We start from the raw sequence: 16,323 nt of genomic DNA on the forward strand, positions 1-16,323 counted from the left end.
AGCTCTCTATCACCGGCTCCTCTCGGTTTTTAGCACGAGCGGCCGCGGCCCAGCCGAGGCGAATAGATACCAAACGAGTCGGGCGTGGGAGGCGCTTGTTGGAACCGCGAGACGTCCAGTGCGCACGCGCAAACAGCTCTCCCCCCCCCCGTGCCTGCGCTCTCTCTCCCCCCCCCCATGTGCCTGCTCTGAGTGGCGCCGGGCCGCGCATGCGCCTGGAGGGAAGCGGCAGAAGAGAGCTTTAGCTCCGCCTCTTCCTTTCGTCCTCGCGTCCAAGATGGCGGAGTACGACTTGACCACTCGCATCGCGCACTTCTTAGACCGGCATTTGGTCTTCCCGCTCCTCGAATTCCTTTCCGTCAAAGAGGTGAGGGCGGCTCCCGCCTTTTAGGGCAGCCCGGGAAGCGGGGCGAGCCTCAGGACTTCCTCCTCCCTGCCGGGGCTGAGGGCCTTTCCCTGGCTTCGTTGGCTGAGAGTGCCTTTAAAGGCAGCGCGCATGCGCATCCCCGTTTTGCGCCAATGACTGGAAAGCCAGATGGATTGACAGTCTGTGTCTTCTTTTTACAAAAAGGCTGAGGAGAGGAATGTGCGTGCGCAGAGCTTGCTGTTTTGCCAGCTGTTGGGAACACTTGTTCAGGAGTGAAGTTTTAAATTGCGGTTTAGTGGTAGGAGTGTCTCTACATGTCCAGAGTGCTACTGCGAATAATAGCCATTTGATCATGGGTTGGCTTAATGCATCTCTTAAAACGCGTGTAACTAATGTGAAGGGCTACACAGGAATGAGTGTGTGTTGTTGGTATGCTGCTTTATGAAAGTTCTGGAAAACACAGGTGCTTGTACATTGTTTTGTTTGGTTCTCCCTTTAGCTTTAATTTCTGAAGTTTCACTTTGGATCAGTGTGGATACCTTGCAACCTGTTTTCGAGGATCCAGTGAAATAGCTATGTCGGTCTGTTGCAAGAAAACTAAAAAGAAGTGTCTGATGACACTTTAAGACAACTTACTCAAGTATAAACTGCTTGTGAGTGACTTTATCAAATGCATGAATTGCACCTGCACAGGTTAATAAATTTGTACTGAAATCTCCAAGTACCCTCTTGCTGTTCTATTGGTAAATATTTTTTAAAATGAACCTCCTAAAATTTTTAATGTGACACTAGTTTTATCACTGTGGTGTATGATCCATCCCTTTAAAAGTGTTGGAATGTTTCTTAAAACATAATTATGTGTCTACAGGACTGACAGATCAAGGGTAGCAAGGAATAAGATGCCTTGTGAATTGATTGAATCAGAAACATAATATAGTTGTGGGGAGAGGCATATAAATGTATTTATTTGAAGTATTTATTGGCTGCCTTTCTCCCTTGCAGAATTCAAGGCAGCTTGTAGTATTAATAAACTACACAAAAACATAAAACTAAAATTCAAAATAACAGTTTAGGACTACTTATTTTAATTAAATGCAGTCTGAGGTAAGAAAGTTTTCAGTTGCCTCCTAAAGATTGACAGTCGGGCCAGGTACATTTCCCTGGTGAGGTTGTTCTATAATTGTGTGGCTGCCACTGAAGAAGCCCTCTCATGTAACCGTTGAAGGAACATCTTTGATGGATAGAACAGTGAGGAGGGCATATCTGAGTGATCTTAATTCTGGGGCAGAAAGATATGGAAAAAATGGTACTTCAGATGCCCTGGTACCAAGCCATGTAGGCCTTTAAATGTCGAAACCAATGCCTTGAATGAGCTTGCACACCGACTCTTAGCCAGTGAAATTGCTGTAATATCAAGGTCATGTGCTGTCCATAGCTGACCAAAACCAGCAGCCTAGCCATAGTTTTCTACAAAAGCAGCCACGTCCAAATACGGTTCAAAGGTAGCCCAAAGTGGAGTGCATTGTAGTAGTCTAGTCTAGCTGTAACAAAGGCATGGGTCATTGTGGCTAGATCTGGCTGACCCAGAAATGGATGTAGCTGACATACCAGCTGAAGCTGGGAGAAAGCACTCTGGTCCACTGTGCCCACCTCATTTTCTAAGGTGACCACTATGTCAAGTAGCACTCCCAAGCTGCAGACCAAACCTTTTCAACGAGAATATAACCCCACCCAAGACAGGGAAGATCTGAAGTCTCTGACCTGCCGTTCCATTAACCCAGAGAACCTCTCTTTTGTCAGGATTAAATTTCAGATTGTTCATCCTCATCTTACCTGTCACTGACTCAAAGCACCAGAGTGGGCGTATGCTACACATTCTAGACATGCTTAATCTGCGTATTATTTTTATCATTCACAGATTTTTTTAAGGTGCTGAAGTACTCTGTTCCAGATTTCCTTTTCTTTCAAACTGTAGGTTTGGAATTTAGCATAATTTGGAAAGTGCTTGGCATCTAATAAAGTGTGGTCTGAGTCAATTATCTTTGGTCTTGTTTCTGTAGTTGGTCCCTCCAATCAGGATGCTCTTCAATTTCACATCTAATTTTGAAACAGCTATTTGTATTGTAGAGCTGGGTAGAGCAGATGCTAAATTGAGTCACATGCTTATAAACAGATAAAATAATAGGGTTTCAAAGGTGTACTGTACACCTTGCCTCTGCTACTCTAGATAGCCTTATCAATTAGTCCCTTCCTTTTATTTTCAACCCCAAAGTATAGTAATACTCATCTGCTTAATAGAAGTGTTGTAAAAATTATGACAAGGTAATGTTTGAAAAAGCATTCGATAAGCACTGTGTATTCTATTTAAAAATACCATCATGTGGGATCAAAACAACATTTTCTGCCTTGCATATATATCTAAATATAATCTGCCTATGTAAATAGTCTCTTTCTCTATAGTTGTGAAGGCTGTTCTGTTGCAGGTCTGTCATGTTAGATGAGATACACTTGGGATATGAAGCATGGGCCTTCTTTTTTGTACTTCCTTTTGCTAGCATTACTTAAATTTTGCTAACAGTATTTAACGAGAATAGTTATTTATATTTGAACCAGAAATTTTTTGAGGCAATTTTCCTGAGGAAATCCACATCACTGATGAAAAGCAAGCTCTAGTGAAAAGCAGCTCTTGTAATAAAGGAAAGTAAATTAAAAGTATATATAATGCAGGACTCATCTGGCCAGGTGGGCTGTAGCTCACAAAAGCTGATGCCACACTAGTTTCAGCTGTTTTGCTGCAAATACAGCTGTCTTTTTGGAAGGGTGCTTACAGTGAATCTGGATGTGGTTTTCTAAATAAAGGATAAGAGTTAGCGGTGTCCGTTTTTATCTTCAGCATATCTGACTATATCTTAAGAGTTCTTGCAAAGATAGATGTAGACTTTAAAGCACAGAGCTGCTTCAGTTAGCTGTCTTTAGTTAGTTGTCTTGTATTGGTGAACATGTGCAAATATTTTGAATAACTCAGATTTACGGCTTTACTAATAAAAGCTGGTTCCATAAAGCATGTTCAGACTATGAAAAGGATATTGCATTTTAGATTAGAACAAACAAAACTTGCTGTTGTGGTTGATCTAATCTCATCGTGTTGAATTTGGGTTCTCAGATTATTTATATTGCAGTTGATTTGGGTATGTGTTACATTGAATGACTATACGCTTCTGGTGTATGAAACAATGTGGAATTTTTAGTGGAGGTCTTAGGGAGAATCAAGGTCTTCTCATTTAGATCAGGGGTAGTCAACCTGTGGTCCTCCAGTTGTTCATGGACTACAATTCCCATGAGCAAACGCTGGCAGGGGTTCATGGAAATTGTAGTCCATGAACATCTGGAGGACCACAGCTTGACTACCCCTGATTTAGATGACACATCATCAAGCTGATAATCAGCCCCAATGTGCAAGAACCTGGATTTTTTTTTTTCATGTTCACTCACTTCACCCTCTCTAATCAGTCCTGGCTTGAGCATACTCCCAGGTTACAAGCATATGCTCAGTTTATCCCACACTAAATTCCTCTCCTCACCTGAGGATTTTAATTTAGGTGCAGCATCCCAGTTTGTTGAGCAAAATGCACCAGTTAGGCTGTGACTGAATTGGAGTACAGCAGCGTGTTTGAATTTACACTACTCACATGCATGTTTGGATTTAATGCTGACTTGATGTGGTGTCTGAATCTCTCAGTATTTAAAAGATGCATCACTGTGTTTTGTGGTCTTACAAAGTTTATATTCAGTAAACTTTAGCGTAGCATGGCGTAGTGGTTAAGAGCGATTCCAAACTCCTCCACATGCGACCAGCTGGTTGACCACAGCACTTATAAAGCTGTTCTGGCTGAGCAGTAATATCTAGGTTCTCTCAGCCTCACCTCCCTCACAGGGTGTCTGTGGTGAAGAGAGGAAAGGGAAGGCAACTGTAAGCTGCTTTGAGACTCCTGGTAGAGAAAAGCGGCATATAAGAACCAACTCTTCCATGTGTAGTATTTTATCTTAATATATCACTTTCTTAAATTAGAAACCCATTAGAGATATTTACTGTGTTTTCTGCTTCAGATATACAATGAAAAGGAATTACTTCAAGGAAAACTGGATCTCCTTAGCGATACCAATATGGTGGATTTTGCTATGGATGTCTACAAAAACCTTTATACTGATGATATTCCTCATGGTAAGCATATTTGACCATAAAAAGAACTGAGGCATGGTCTACTGGAAATATTATAGCTTTTGAAACCAAAATGTTATCTGCTGACCTTTACTATTTTCTCAGATTTTGATTGACTGTGCAGTGAAAGCCTTTGCTTTCCACAGATTTGCTTTTATTTCTCTGTGGTTTGTTGTGGAGAATTGCTAGCACAGCACTTGTGATTTTAATTACTTCAGTAAATTTAATCTAAATAGATACCATGGATAGGTCTCCATGGAGGCAGCATGTAAATTCCCTAATTAAATTAATTAAGTAAATTAATTTCCGGCACTTGAGTCCCTTCTATCTTGATCAAGAAACAGAGCTCTGGATGAGGCTATGAAGATGCTGCTGGTTTATTTATAATACTTTTATCTCTATGCTTTGTAGTAGTTCAATTTAAAAACCTGTAATTTGAAAAGAGTGCAGGGTGGTGGGGGTCTGTTCCTCAGTCCAGCCACCGAGATTAAAGGGACAGAGAAAGAGTTTATTCCCATGCCAGCAAAGTGTTTGGGTTGGAGGAACATGAAGCAGGCACAAGCCTGGAAGAACAACCATGGCCTTGCTCCCTCTTACTCTACTAGGGGCAATAGCCTCCATAACATGATGTTGTTGGGGAAATTGCTGGATTTCTGTTCTTTCCCTCACTTGTCACTCTTGGTGGGTCATTGTGTTGGTCTGAAGCAGTAGGACAAAGTGTAAGTCCAGTGGCATCTTTAAGAAGTTTCATTTAAGGTTGTAAGCTTTTGTGTACACAGGCACTTCCTCAGTTGTGTGTGCACAAAAGCTTATACCTTGAATAAAACATAGTTGATCTTATAGGTGCCACTGGACATACACATGCAGAAAATTAATATTAAGCTATTTACTTTTGTACTGGAGTATTCTTTGTCAGGTTATGGTTCTTGGATATAGACACAGTGGGTTAAGTGGAAGGACTTCATGTGCATATTTTGTTTTGGTGCTTCCCTTTGGCACACTTATTCGGGTTTTCTGGAAAATCTTTCTCTACATTCTTCCCCTGGCTCTTTATCAGTAGTGGGTCTGATCCAGCTTTCTCTGACCTAAAATCTTGCCTCTGAATCCTATTTGCTTATTTTTTTTAATGTGCACATTAATTTTACCTTAATTATTACTGTTACTGGCATGAAAAACTTAGTTTCTAGAAGACAACCTTCAAAATGAATTTTCTTTTCATGTGTAGAATCCACACACAAATAAAATTGATTACTGCTTGAAGTTTGCATTGTAATGGGCCTGTATCTTGACTGTATCTTCCTAAAGTTTGGTAAACAAGAAATTCTGTTGAACTAATTGATACTGTTTTGCCAGTTGATCAGTTGAAAAAGTGTAATTGCCACCCCCTAAAGATTCCCAGAGCACTTATTGTTGGTCTTTAAATCACTTTGAGTTGAAATAAAAGTTGCTTGAGATTCTTGTTGACCTCATTAAGTGCGTCTTTGGCTTTATTCGAGTAATAATTTCCCGTACCTTTCTGAAGTAGATGAGTTGAAAATCCAGAATACTTGGTGTTAGTCCATCCTAGCGAATCATTGCTGACTTCATTCAGAAAGCATAAACATTTTACTTTCATGCTCAGCTTTGCGTGAAAAGAGAACCACAGTAGTTGCCCAGCTGAAACAACTTCAGGCAGAAACTGAACCAATTGTCAAGATGTTTGAAGACCCAGAAACTACCCGGCAGATGCAGTCTACCAGGTAAGCTTTTGGATGCTACCTTCCCATGCTATAGAGATAAATCATTATGGCTTGTTGAAGTGCTGTCTCGCTGCTTCATCGCAGTTAAAGGATTTTTTGTTAAATGACTCCATTCTTAGGTTGTGTAGAAAGCCCCCCCCCTTTCTCCACAGAACACTGAACCTTCTGTACATTTTTGCACAAATTTTTGTAAAGTCTTTCTCAAGAGAGAGCATGATACCTGCATGCACCATGTGTGAGAAGTGGAGACCATCAGATTTGCATCTTGAAATCTCCACATTTCTAATCAGATGTTATGTTTGAGAGGATTGCTGGCATAGCTGATCATGTGCAAGAGCATGTTACAGTTGCATCTGAGCAGTTCATGCCTGTCTTGCGTACTAAGTCCCTTCCTCTTTTTGTTAGCCAACAAATTGTTGTGTGTGTAAAGTGCTGTCACATTACAGCCAATTACTGGTGACCCCACCAAGGGTCTTTCAGGGCAACTGAGAAGCAGAGGTGGTTTGAAAAGTCTTCACAGAATGGTGTCTCTCTTCCAGGTAAAGACCCTGATAAAATTCTGAGATCTGATGAGATCAGTCCATATCATGTCACCTTCCCTCTATCCACAAAATAGCCTGCTAGAAAAACCTGCTACCTCTGTGCATTTTCACTTCTGGGCTGTCAATTATAGAGAGCCCATTGACATCACCAAAGGGGGTTGGAACTGGCCAAACAGAAACCAGTTTCTGATCTCTAAGAGATTGGTCAAAGGACAGAATAGTATATTGTACACAGCGGAGAATTGCTTGCAAGCAGAAATCCTCGCCTGCTCTTGTTTGCTGAGACACCTGTCTCTGGCTTCCTATTTTGTATACTTCTTGGCAGTCAGAGATGGGCATTTGAATTAGAGGCTTAGCTCCCTGAAAAGCTATATTATATAAGATTATTAAGGCTCGTCTTAGAATCTTTTATATTATGAAAAAAATGTGTGCAGCCTTGTATATTGGCACATGAAAAGTTTTGGAAGCTTTCAGAAAGTGATTTCTGCCTTCTCCTTCAATTTTTTTTCCTACACCTTTTGTAGGAAAAGCCTTGGAATGAATCAGCATATTTTTCTGGGTGTCTCTGAAGATTTCTAGTAATGTACAACCCTACAATTATCATTCTTCTTTATTACAGGGATGGTCGGATGCTGTTTGACTACTTAGCAGATAAGCATGGGGTAGGTATCAGTTAATTCATTTAATATCAAAAATTATGCACAGGTTAAAATACTTAGCTGTTCTTCGACGAAAAATAAATTAAAAAACCGAAACCCAGAAGGCGGAAATGTTCGTTCATTTCTTAGATCTGTTTTAAAATCAAGATGCAGCTTCAGTGGCACACCAAGGAACATGCGGCACAGTCATAATTGCATGGGACGAAAGGCAAGAACACAAATTCCTCCTGCTCAGCCTGGTTACAATTGTATTCTTCATTCATGAAGCAACTGGAAAAGGCTTTGTATCCAAAATACAAACATGGTTTTCAGGCAGCCACAGTAACATTGGATTTAGGATCGATCAAGCATTTAAAAAGCAGCGGGGTGTTGTTCTTTTGCAAGTTACTGGATTGGATCCATTTATGTGTGTGTGTATGCCAGTGTGTAGTCCATGCAGAACTGCGAAAGCTCTGTTGGGGCCCTTAGCGGTCCCGGAAACTCATTCCATCAGGTTGGAACTCATTCCATCGGGTTGAAAAGGCCTTCCCCTCCCTCACAACCCTCAATATCATCATCAATGCTATTCCTAGAGGTCTCCCAACAACTGAGTAGTGTTTATCGGAGAACAGTGAGCAGCAGTAGGGCAAGGAGGTGGGATCATTTTGTTTCAGTGGAGCTCCATTTGAAGAACTTTGGACACAAACTGCTATAAGCATTGATAGATGAGATCCTTCGGCGAATGAATGCGCAAAAATGGAATTTGCTTTTCAGCTTGTTGTACAGAGCCTGCTTTAAGTCTCCTAGGTAAGGGTTCTGGTAGGTGAGAAGCTCTTCTCTTCTTCTTATCTGGGATAAACTAACTTATTTTTAATTTAAAAATCAAACTGAAACCTTGTGAGCTATTTATTTTATTTATTTATAATTTGACATAGCCTGCCACTCCCATGGCTGGCTCATGGCGGGTAACAAAGTTTCAAACCCCACAATAAAACCTCATAAAAACTCACAACAACATGAAGGTAGCAGAATAAAATACCTTCCCCCCCCAACCCTGCTAAACAGAGGGTGTATAATCACCTCAGTGAGCTAATAGGGAGGGACAGATGACCTCATTGGCTCGGGGAGGGGCCCAGATTGTAAGTGTCCTGTCCTGGCCTCAATCATAGATGTGGCAGAAGAGCTCCATCTTGCAGGTCATGTGGAACTGCGAAAACTCAAATCAGGGCCCTTAGCTGTCTCGGAAGCTCACTCCATCAGGTTGGGGTCGGGACCAAAAGGACCCTGGCCCCAGTTGAAGCCAGGCAAATCTTCCTTGGGCCAGCGATCTCCAGTAAATTCACACCTGCAGAGCAAAGTGTCCTGCGGGGGGCATAAGGAGGTAGGCGGTCCCGCAGATATGTGGGGCTCTGACCGCAGATGGCCTTAAAAGTTAATGCGAAAACCTTGAATCTAATCCAGGCTGCAACCGGCAACCCATTTAACTACTCAGGTCTGCACAGGGAACACTTTGTAGAGGTGTCTGTAGTCTTAGCAACCGCCATTAGGAAACATTTTGCTGTTGTGTTGTTAGGTTTGTTGCTGACTGCCCCAGGATGAAGGTGTTGAGAGCCAGAAGTGAACTGGCAGAGATTGCTGGGGCATGGCTCTGCTTTGGTCATGGCCACTACCAGCCCTCTATGGCAGTGCCCCACTAGAATATTTCCCTGTAAGTTAAATTGCCAGTCCATGTCTCTCAGCAGCCTTCGTCCTACCCTTGCTAATGAACGACACCATAATGAAAATTAAAAGATGAACTTACCACCTCTGCAGTTGCATCCTTGGTTTCAAGGAATATTCCATTTCCAGTCTACAGATCTGTCAACTAACCTACAGCAGCTTCAACAAAAGCAACATCTAGAGCTCAATCTCTGTTTTTCTTTAGGCCTTGTCCTCAGGGAATGGCCGAAAGAGGAGCAAAGCACGCATTTGCAGAGCAGAATCCATCCCATCCGTGAAGTTGACATAATTAAGTTTTGATCAGTGTTAAAAAAAAACAACCTGCCAACAGTTGAGTGCTCTGCAGCACAAGCAGGAGAGTTCTAATAAATTGGCGAAAGCTCAATTGGCGCCGAACAGAAAGTGTTTGAAAAGGTTAGATGTGATAAAATGTGACTCAGGCTCAATCACAGGGGTAGTCAAACTGCGGCCCTCCAGATGTCCACGGACATGAGCATTTACTGGCAGGGGTTCCCATGAGCATTTGCTGGCAGGGGTTCATGGGAATTAAAGTCCATGGACATCTGGAGGGCCGCAATTTGACTACTTCATAAAGAAGACACTTGCACAATCACAAAAGGATGTTTCTCACTCTGCTTTGTTTTTTTCAGTTTAGGCAGGAGTATCTAGATACACTTTATAGGTATGCAAAATTCCAGTACGAATGTGGCAACTATTCAGGAGCAGCAGAATACCTCTACTTTTTCAGAGTGTTGGTAAGTATGTTTTTATTTTTGGGTCACACATTTAAAATGCTTCTGTGCCTTAAACTGGGCATCAGTTTAGATTTGCCATTAATTTCTTCTGGAATGGATGAATCTTCACATCTCTTACAAGAGGGTATACTCTAGGAGAGTGTCCTGATCTGTTATTTACTCGGCCTTGCCATGGTTGTTCCTGCAGCTCTCTGGTCTTGATTGATTGATGTTATCCGTTCAGTTGTGTCCAACCCTCGTCTTCGCCATGTGCCCCAGTCTCTGACTGCTGCTTTTAGTTGGTTCATGGTCATCCCTGTATTGGCTTTGATCGTGTCGAGCCTGCGGATCCTTTGGCAACCACGTTCCCTTTTGCCACTCATCATGCCGAGCATTAGTGATTTATCTGGTCTTAAGAAGGCATACATGGGGGTTGTGGGGGACCTATGATACTGCAGAGAGGGGGCCCCATCCTTCAGTCAGTGGCCAGGTACCTGCTGCAGCCCTGGGGGGAGTAGGGGCTGTGGTATGCCCCATTTGTAGCTGTCACCTTGGCCCAACTGGCTTATGTGGTGGCAGCAACTCCTTGTCCTCTTCTGCCAACCTCCTCCTTTCTTGTAACTGGCATATGAGAGTCTTTTAACCTAAACTATACCCTACTGCTGTAGATGCTCATAAGCTCTGCCAGGCTCAGTTGGGATTGAACCTGAGAAATAAATGCTGTTGTAGAACAGTAATTGTAAGGAAGAAGCTGGTTTGAGGTCTTTATGATGTGTTTCAATCCTAATTTGTGGAGTTGTACCTGTGGACTAGTTCAGTGAAGGAAATTCAGTTCCAATCTGGCCTTTAATTTGTCAGCTAAAGTTCTTGTTTAGAGTGTGGGGATGATTCTTTACCATCAGTGTATGTGGGGATGTTTCTTACTGCCTCCCTTCCCTAATACAATGCTGTGACACAGTTTACTAATGTAACAGGATTAACCTTTACTTATATTTTCCTACTGTTATGATGGTCAGTTCTTAGTCTGAGGAAGAGTGCTTGCCCTCGAAAGCTCACGCCTTGAATAAATCTGTGTTGGTCTTAAAGGTGCTAGTGGACTCTGATTTTATTGTGCTACTTCAGACCAACACGGCTACTCATTTAATAGAATCATAGAATCATAGAGTTGGAAGGGGCCATACAGTCCATCTAGTCCAACCCCCTGCTCAACGCAGGATCAGCCCAAAGCATCCTGAAGCATTTTAATTCTCCCCTAGTAGTTCTTGTTTTATTGTGGCTTTATTCTTTTATGCCATGAGCCATCTGGAGGTCATTTGGGCTGGCATTGTAGAGTGTGGGAGAAATAAAGAAAATATAGCCTTTAGAGCACAGTTCATTGTAAACTAAATCTTGAATAGAATAATGGTGAATCCCTCATCTTGCCTCTGTTTGACAGCAACACGTGGTTTAAAAACTGCTTTTTGAAACTCCTTGAATACTACGATGGACTTTGCACCCATTTTTTTTGAAATCTTCCTAAACCTCCTTGGTGCAGCTTATTTACAAAACGAAAAGTTGACTATTCATGTAGTTTAAGTCGGTGGGGGTGTCTGAAGTATTGGAAGAGGAGATACCATTACAGTCCTACTGCGCTGAATGTATAGTTGCTGTATTAAGGGGGCATCTTATATTTGGGAATCTGCTGTTGGTGAAATTCCAGAAACTTAAACAAAAGCATCGCTGAAAGCAGGTCACCATTCAGTACCAGATGAACCTGTATGGAATGGAGCCAAAGTGGCCAGTGGGTGTCTGTTACCAGGACTCCTGCATTCCAAAGTCAAGTAAAATATGGGTGTTCAGAGCATCACTATTCTAATATTGTTGAAACACGTCAGGAACATTTTTCACCTGGTTCCTCTGACTTAGCATTTAAACTTCATCTCCGTTTCAGATGTCAGAAACCTGTGGAAGAAATGCTGCTTCAGGATAGAGGGATCCAATATTATTATTTTTTTTTCTCTTGTGGCTTCTGGCCAAGGGTGTGTCTCTTCCGAAACAATGGCTTAAATATAGTAGTGTGTGCCTTTAAAGGAATGATTAAATGTATTGTGCCAGTTGTAGAATAATAGTTAAATACGTTACTGTTAAGGGTTTGCTGTGAAACTCGGCTCCTCTTCTGTGTGCAGAGATTTGTTTTAAAGGAGTCATTGGGGAAACACAAGCTATGAAAGAGCCATTGTGGCAGATCTTGAGATGCTTGCTCTCTGAATGACCTAGTGTAGTTCAGTTCTGTTTAAACTAAGGCAGGCTGACCCCAGAATTACCCTTACTTAGAATGAGCTTGATCTGCTACACTAGAGAGAAAAAACATAAGACAGGTTCAGCACTGTCTTGTCTAATGTAGTAATCAGGTTATTTTTCTTCTGCCACGTCTGTTGAATGACCGCTGTACTGAGCTGAGGGCCGCACAATGAAAAATTACTTATTGCAGTTCCACAGGCTTCCATCTCCTGCATAAAATATCTTTGTTTGAATTGCACGAAGGTCATTATGTCTGCAGCTATCTTTGTTAAACAGGCTATTTTAAATCTAGGCAATGCTGGCTGCTGTTTTTTTTTTTTCCCTCTTCTTTTTTTCTTTTTTCCTTTCCTGGATTGTCCTCTTAATTTGCAGCAGTTTTCAGTAGACTTGGTGGTTTTGCTAGTTAAGCTCTAAACCATTTTAAATTAGTGCATGAAAGCTCCCCCAGACTACTCTGCAGGATTTAAGTGAGGGGGTCTTTATTGCTTGCATTGAAAGGTCTGTGCAGAAGCTGAGGCAGCTGCCAGTTCTCCAGGATTTCCTGGTGTATCTGTGGGTCTTTTAATTCTCCAGCTGAACCTTCTTGAAATGCCCAGTGTTCCTGATTTGTTTCCTAAAAAATCAAATCTGATTTTTCTAAATGAAACGCAGCTCGTTTCCCCAAAATCGTGGCGCAGGCATGTCAGTGGCATATTCTCTCTCGACTGGTGCCAGCCAGTCTCTAATCAGCACTCCTTGAGCGAGTGAAATATTAAATTATTGTGGTTCTTATAACTGGATTCGCTTATTTGAAACAGGTTCCGTCGACGGATAGAAACGCTTTGAGTTCTCTCTGGGGGAAACTGGCATCTGAAATTCTGATGCAGAACTGGGATGCGGCCATGGAGGACCTTACAAGACTGAAAGAGACAATTGATAATAACGTGAGTTACTGTCTTAATCCTGTTAAGGCGTCTAAGGTTGGGAAAGGGGAATATGACTCTATCTACCGCAGTGTTTCCCAAGCTGGGTTATGCATATCCCCAGGGTTATGCCAGGGCACTGAAGGGGTTACGCCAATTTGGTGGGGCATGAAGGGAGTGGTCCTGACAATACAAGGGCAGCTGGGGCCCTCTTGGGTGAGGTGGGAGGGAAGTGTGGCCTTCTGACATAACTTCCGAGGTTATTCAAAGCCTGAAGAATATTTAAGGGATTCCTCAATGGTAAAAAGGTTGACAAAGGCTGATCTACTGTCTGACCACACAGCATAGGAGAGAACACCTGATTGAAAATTATAAAGCACTCTCTGAATGTATTTTAGGTATCTTTAACATATTTGTAACCGCTGAGGAAGGCTGTAGAAGCCGAAATGTGCCTGGTTCTATGTGATTCATAGGACGTGCTCATGCACCAGGAATGGCAGACTCCTAATGTTGTTTTAACCCGTGCACACTATCTGATAAATATTTTAATTTTTTGTTTGTTGTAGTTAGACCCTTTTGACACAAATAGAGGATGTGCCAGTGAATCTCTGAAATTTTGTGCCATCCCATTTACCTAAGCAGTTACCCACCCTACTGATCAGAAGGCTTCCATTTTGGATAACATTTGCAAGTTGTGACAAGTCCGGAAAGTGAGATAAATGGGCTCATGAGCTCACAGCCCTTTACTAATTGAGATAAGAATGTTGGGAGGCTCATTCACTAGAAGATGAAATATTTTTATTTACAAAATGTGCATTTTGCCATCTTTTCCCTTGCAAGGGCTACCAAGGTGGCTCACAATGTAAAACATAGGTGAGAAAATTACATGATTAAGCCATTAAAAAAAAAAAAACTACACTTCTCCAGAAATATCTAATTCAAACAACTTTTAAAAAGTATTGGTTAGGAAGGAAGGATCCTTGAAGGAGTGCCAGATGAATTAAAATCTTCACCCACTGGTTGAAGATGGCAGTGGAAAGGGTTCACACAGATCTTCCTGGAGAAAGCGCTCCAGAACCTTTGATGGCCCGCATGAAACAATAACAGCTTGTACCAGTCTGTTGCCTTTAATATCTTTATGAAAGAATGGGGAGAAGGGTTTCTTTATGTTACCTTAATGGACATGATCATTGCAAGTGAGGCAAAGACCAGTAGGAAAGCTTAAGAAGCAGCTGGCATTGGGTGTTGGGTGGATAGCGATGGAAACCTTTGTGGTAAGGTTTTGGTGCAGCAGTCAAAAAAGCTGTTTTGTCATCTGTCCCTCACCTCTAGCATTGCATTTAGAGATCTACTGTTGGGCATGCCAGGTATGGCAGTAAGGGAAGTTGAACAGTTCCTGACATTGTGCTGTTAAGCAGGGGAATGTGGTTCAGGGTCACAGGTTGACTGAGAAGGTGCAAAAGCATTCTGTGTCTTTCTCCAATTCTGGCATTAGGATAGGAGTTTGTTTAGCTGCCGGCCAGAGGCGGTGATGGCAGTTTGTCATAGGTGAGTGACAAATAACAGACAAAAAGACTAGTCGTGTTGGGCTGAATCAAAGTTGATTTTCTTGTTTTAAAGCATCGAGTGCTCTTGAAGGCAAAGACCAAAAATGCATTTTAAAATGCAGTGAATATTTGTCACTGAGCTCTGTAAAATATATCTTTTTTCCCCCCTTTTGTTTTTCAGTCTGTGAGCTCTCCACTCCAGTCTCTTCAGCAGAGAACGTGGCTCATCCACTGGTCTCTTTTTGTTTTCTTCAACCACCCTAAAGGCAGAGACAACATCATCGACCTCTTTCTCTACCAGCCCCAGTAAGTTGTCTTGTGCGTAATTCCCCCCCCCCCCCCGGAAAGAAAAAGAAATGTGTGAGAAGTGGATCAGAGTCTTCTCTACGTGAGGAATTGAAAGGCTTAACGGGGACTGCAGTAAATCCCCAAGGCCTGCAGTCACCTGGGCATCAGGGCAGCCTTTGAGTGCCACCGGCAGCCTAGCTGAGCTGCATCTTTTTCGCATTAGCCTGTCAAAGCTGATTTAAAGGTTAATCTTTACTGGGATTGTAATACATCATGCAACACTATGAGGCTGCAAATATCGAAGGGATTTTATATTTCCATTTGTAGTAATTATCGTAAATTTGGAAGAGGCCCTATTTCATAGATGACTTCATCTCTGTATGCTGTCACTGGCATTGTGTTACACTTGAAATTTATCAAAAGATTTTTTAGAAGTACAGGCTATCTATTTCAAGTGAAATTAGGGGGTGATGTCAGTGTTGCATGAGGTAATGTGGCAATCCATTGCCATCTTCTGTTGTGTTTCAAGGACATATAATCCATCTGTTGTAGCCACTGTGTACAAGTAAGCACTGTGCGTAAATAGTTTGTTCTGAACAACGTCTCTCCAAAATAAAAAAAAACCTTGTTTAAATTTTTACTATGACATTGAGTGCTTTACTTTTGCTCACTCCCCATCTAAAACTCTTGATTTGAAAGGAAATGGAATTTTGGGAATAATGATTTTGAATATATACACAGTACCTCCACTGGTATAGAGTATGATGGTTCTTACTCAGCTTGGCCTTGACAGAGACTAGAATTGCTGTGTAAAAGAGAACTGCATTTGGATGGACAAAAGACTCAGTTTCTTTTGACATCCCAGAATCCTGATATAATTGAACCAGTAGCAAAGTTTTTACATCTTGCCATGAGAAATTGTGAATGTATTATGTCTAAAGCATGATCTTTGCCTTTGTTCTCACTAGCAGTGGATCCTTTTGCACTTTCCCTTCTTATATTGTACTTTTATATGCTATTAAAGGCTTGTTGTTGTTGACTAGAACTGGAAGTAACTGTCTGTAGCAGAGTTCCTCAGGGTATCAAGTGCCATGGTGCCCTGAGTCAAGCCTGCCATGTGCTTTAGATAAGTAGACAGGGCCATTGTGAAGACAAGGCCAGTGACTGGCTGCCTGATAATACAAATAAAGGGGCTTTTCACCTGGACCCTCCCTGTTGTTCACTTTAGAAGTATCCAGGATTCTGCAGTGGGGGCAGGAAGTACCAGAACAATGGAGAGGATGCTTGGCTCCGCCTCCTGTGGCAGCCATTTTGTATTGCCATCTTCTATCCTGCTTCAGAATTCCTA

The 16,323-nt window shown here is 42.0% G+C and overlaps 1 protein-coding gene across 1 annotated transcript in view; it reads left to right on the top strand.

Annotated features, from left to right (window-relative positions):
• The first annotated feature begins 202 nt into the window (after nucleotides 1-202).
• EIF3E (eukaryotic translation initiation factor 3 subunit E) overlaps nucleotides 203-16,323 on the top strand; it is a 29,611-nt gene continuing 13,490 nt past the window's right edge. The window contains exons 1-7 of the mRNA XM_077351654.1: nucleotides 203-367; nucleotides 4,475-4,589; nucleotides 6,208-6,325; nucleotides 7,487-7,529; nucleotides 9,875-9,979; nucleotides 13,036-13,161; nucleotides 14,869-14,993. Coding sequence (XP_077207769.1) covers nucleotides 278-367; nucleotides 4,475-4,589; nucleotides 6,208-6,325; nucleotides 7,487-7,529; nucleotides 9,875-9,979; nucleotides 13,036-13,161; nucleotides 14,869-14,993 — 722 coding nt within the window. The 5' untranslated portion in view covers nucleotides 203-277. The remainder of the gene's footprint in view (nucleotides 368-4,474; nucleotides 4,590-6,207; nucleotides 6,326-7,486; nucleotides 7,530-9,874; nucleotides 9,980-13,035; nucleotides 13,162-14,868; nucleotides 14,994-16,323) is intronic.

The sequence above is a fragment of the Paroedura picta genome, chromosome 9 (assembly GCF_049243985.1).
Source record: "Paroedura picta isolate Pp20150507F chromosome 9, Ppicta_v3.0, whole genome shotgun sequence".
Classification (NCBI taxonomy): Eukaryota; Metazoa; Chordata; class Lepidosauria; order Squamata; family Gekkonidae; genus Paroedura; species Paroedura picta.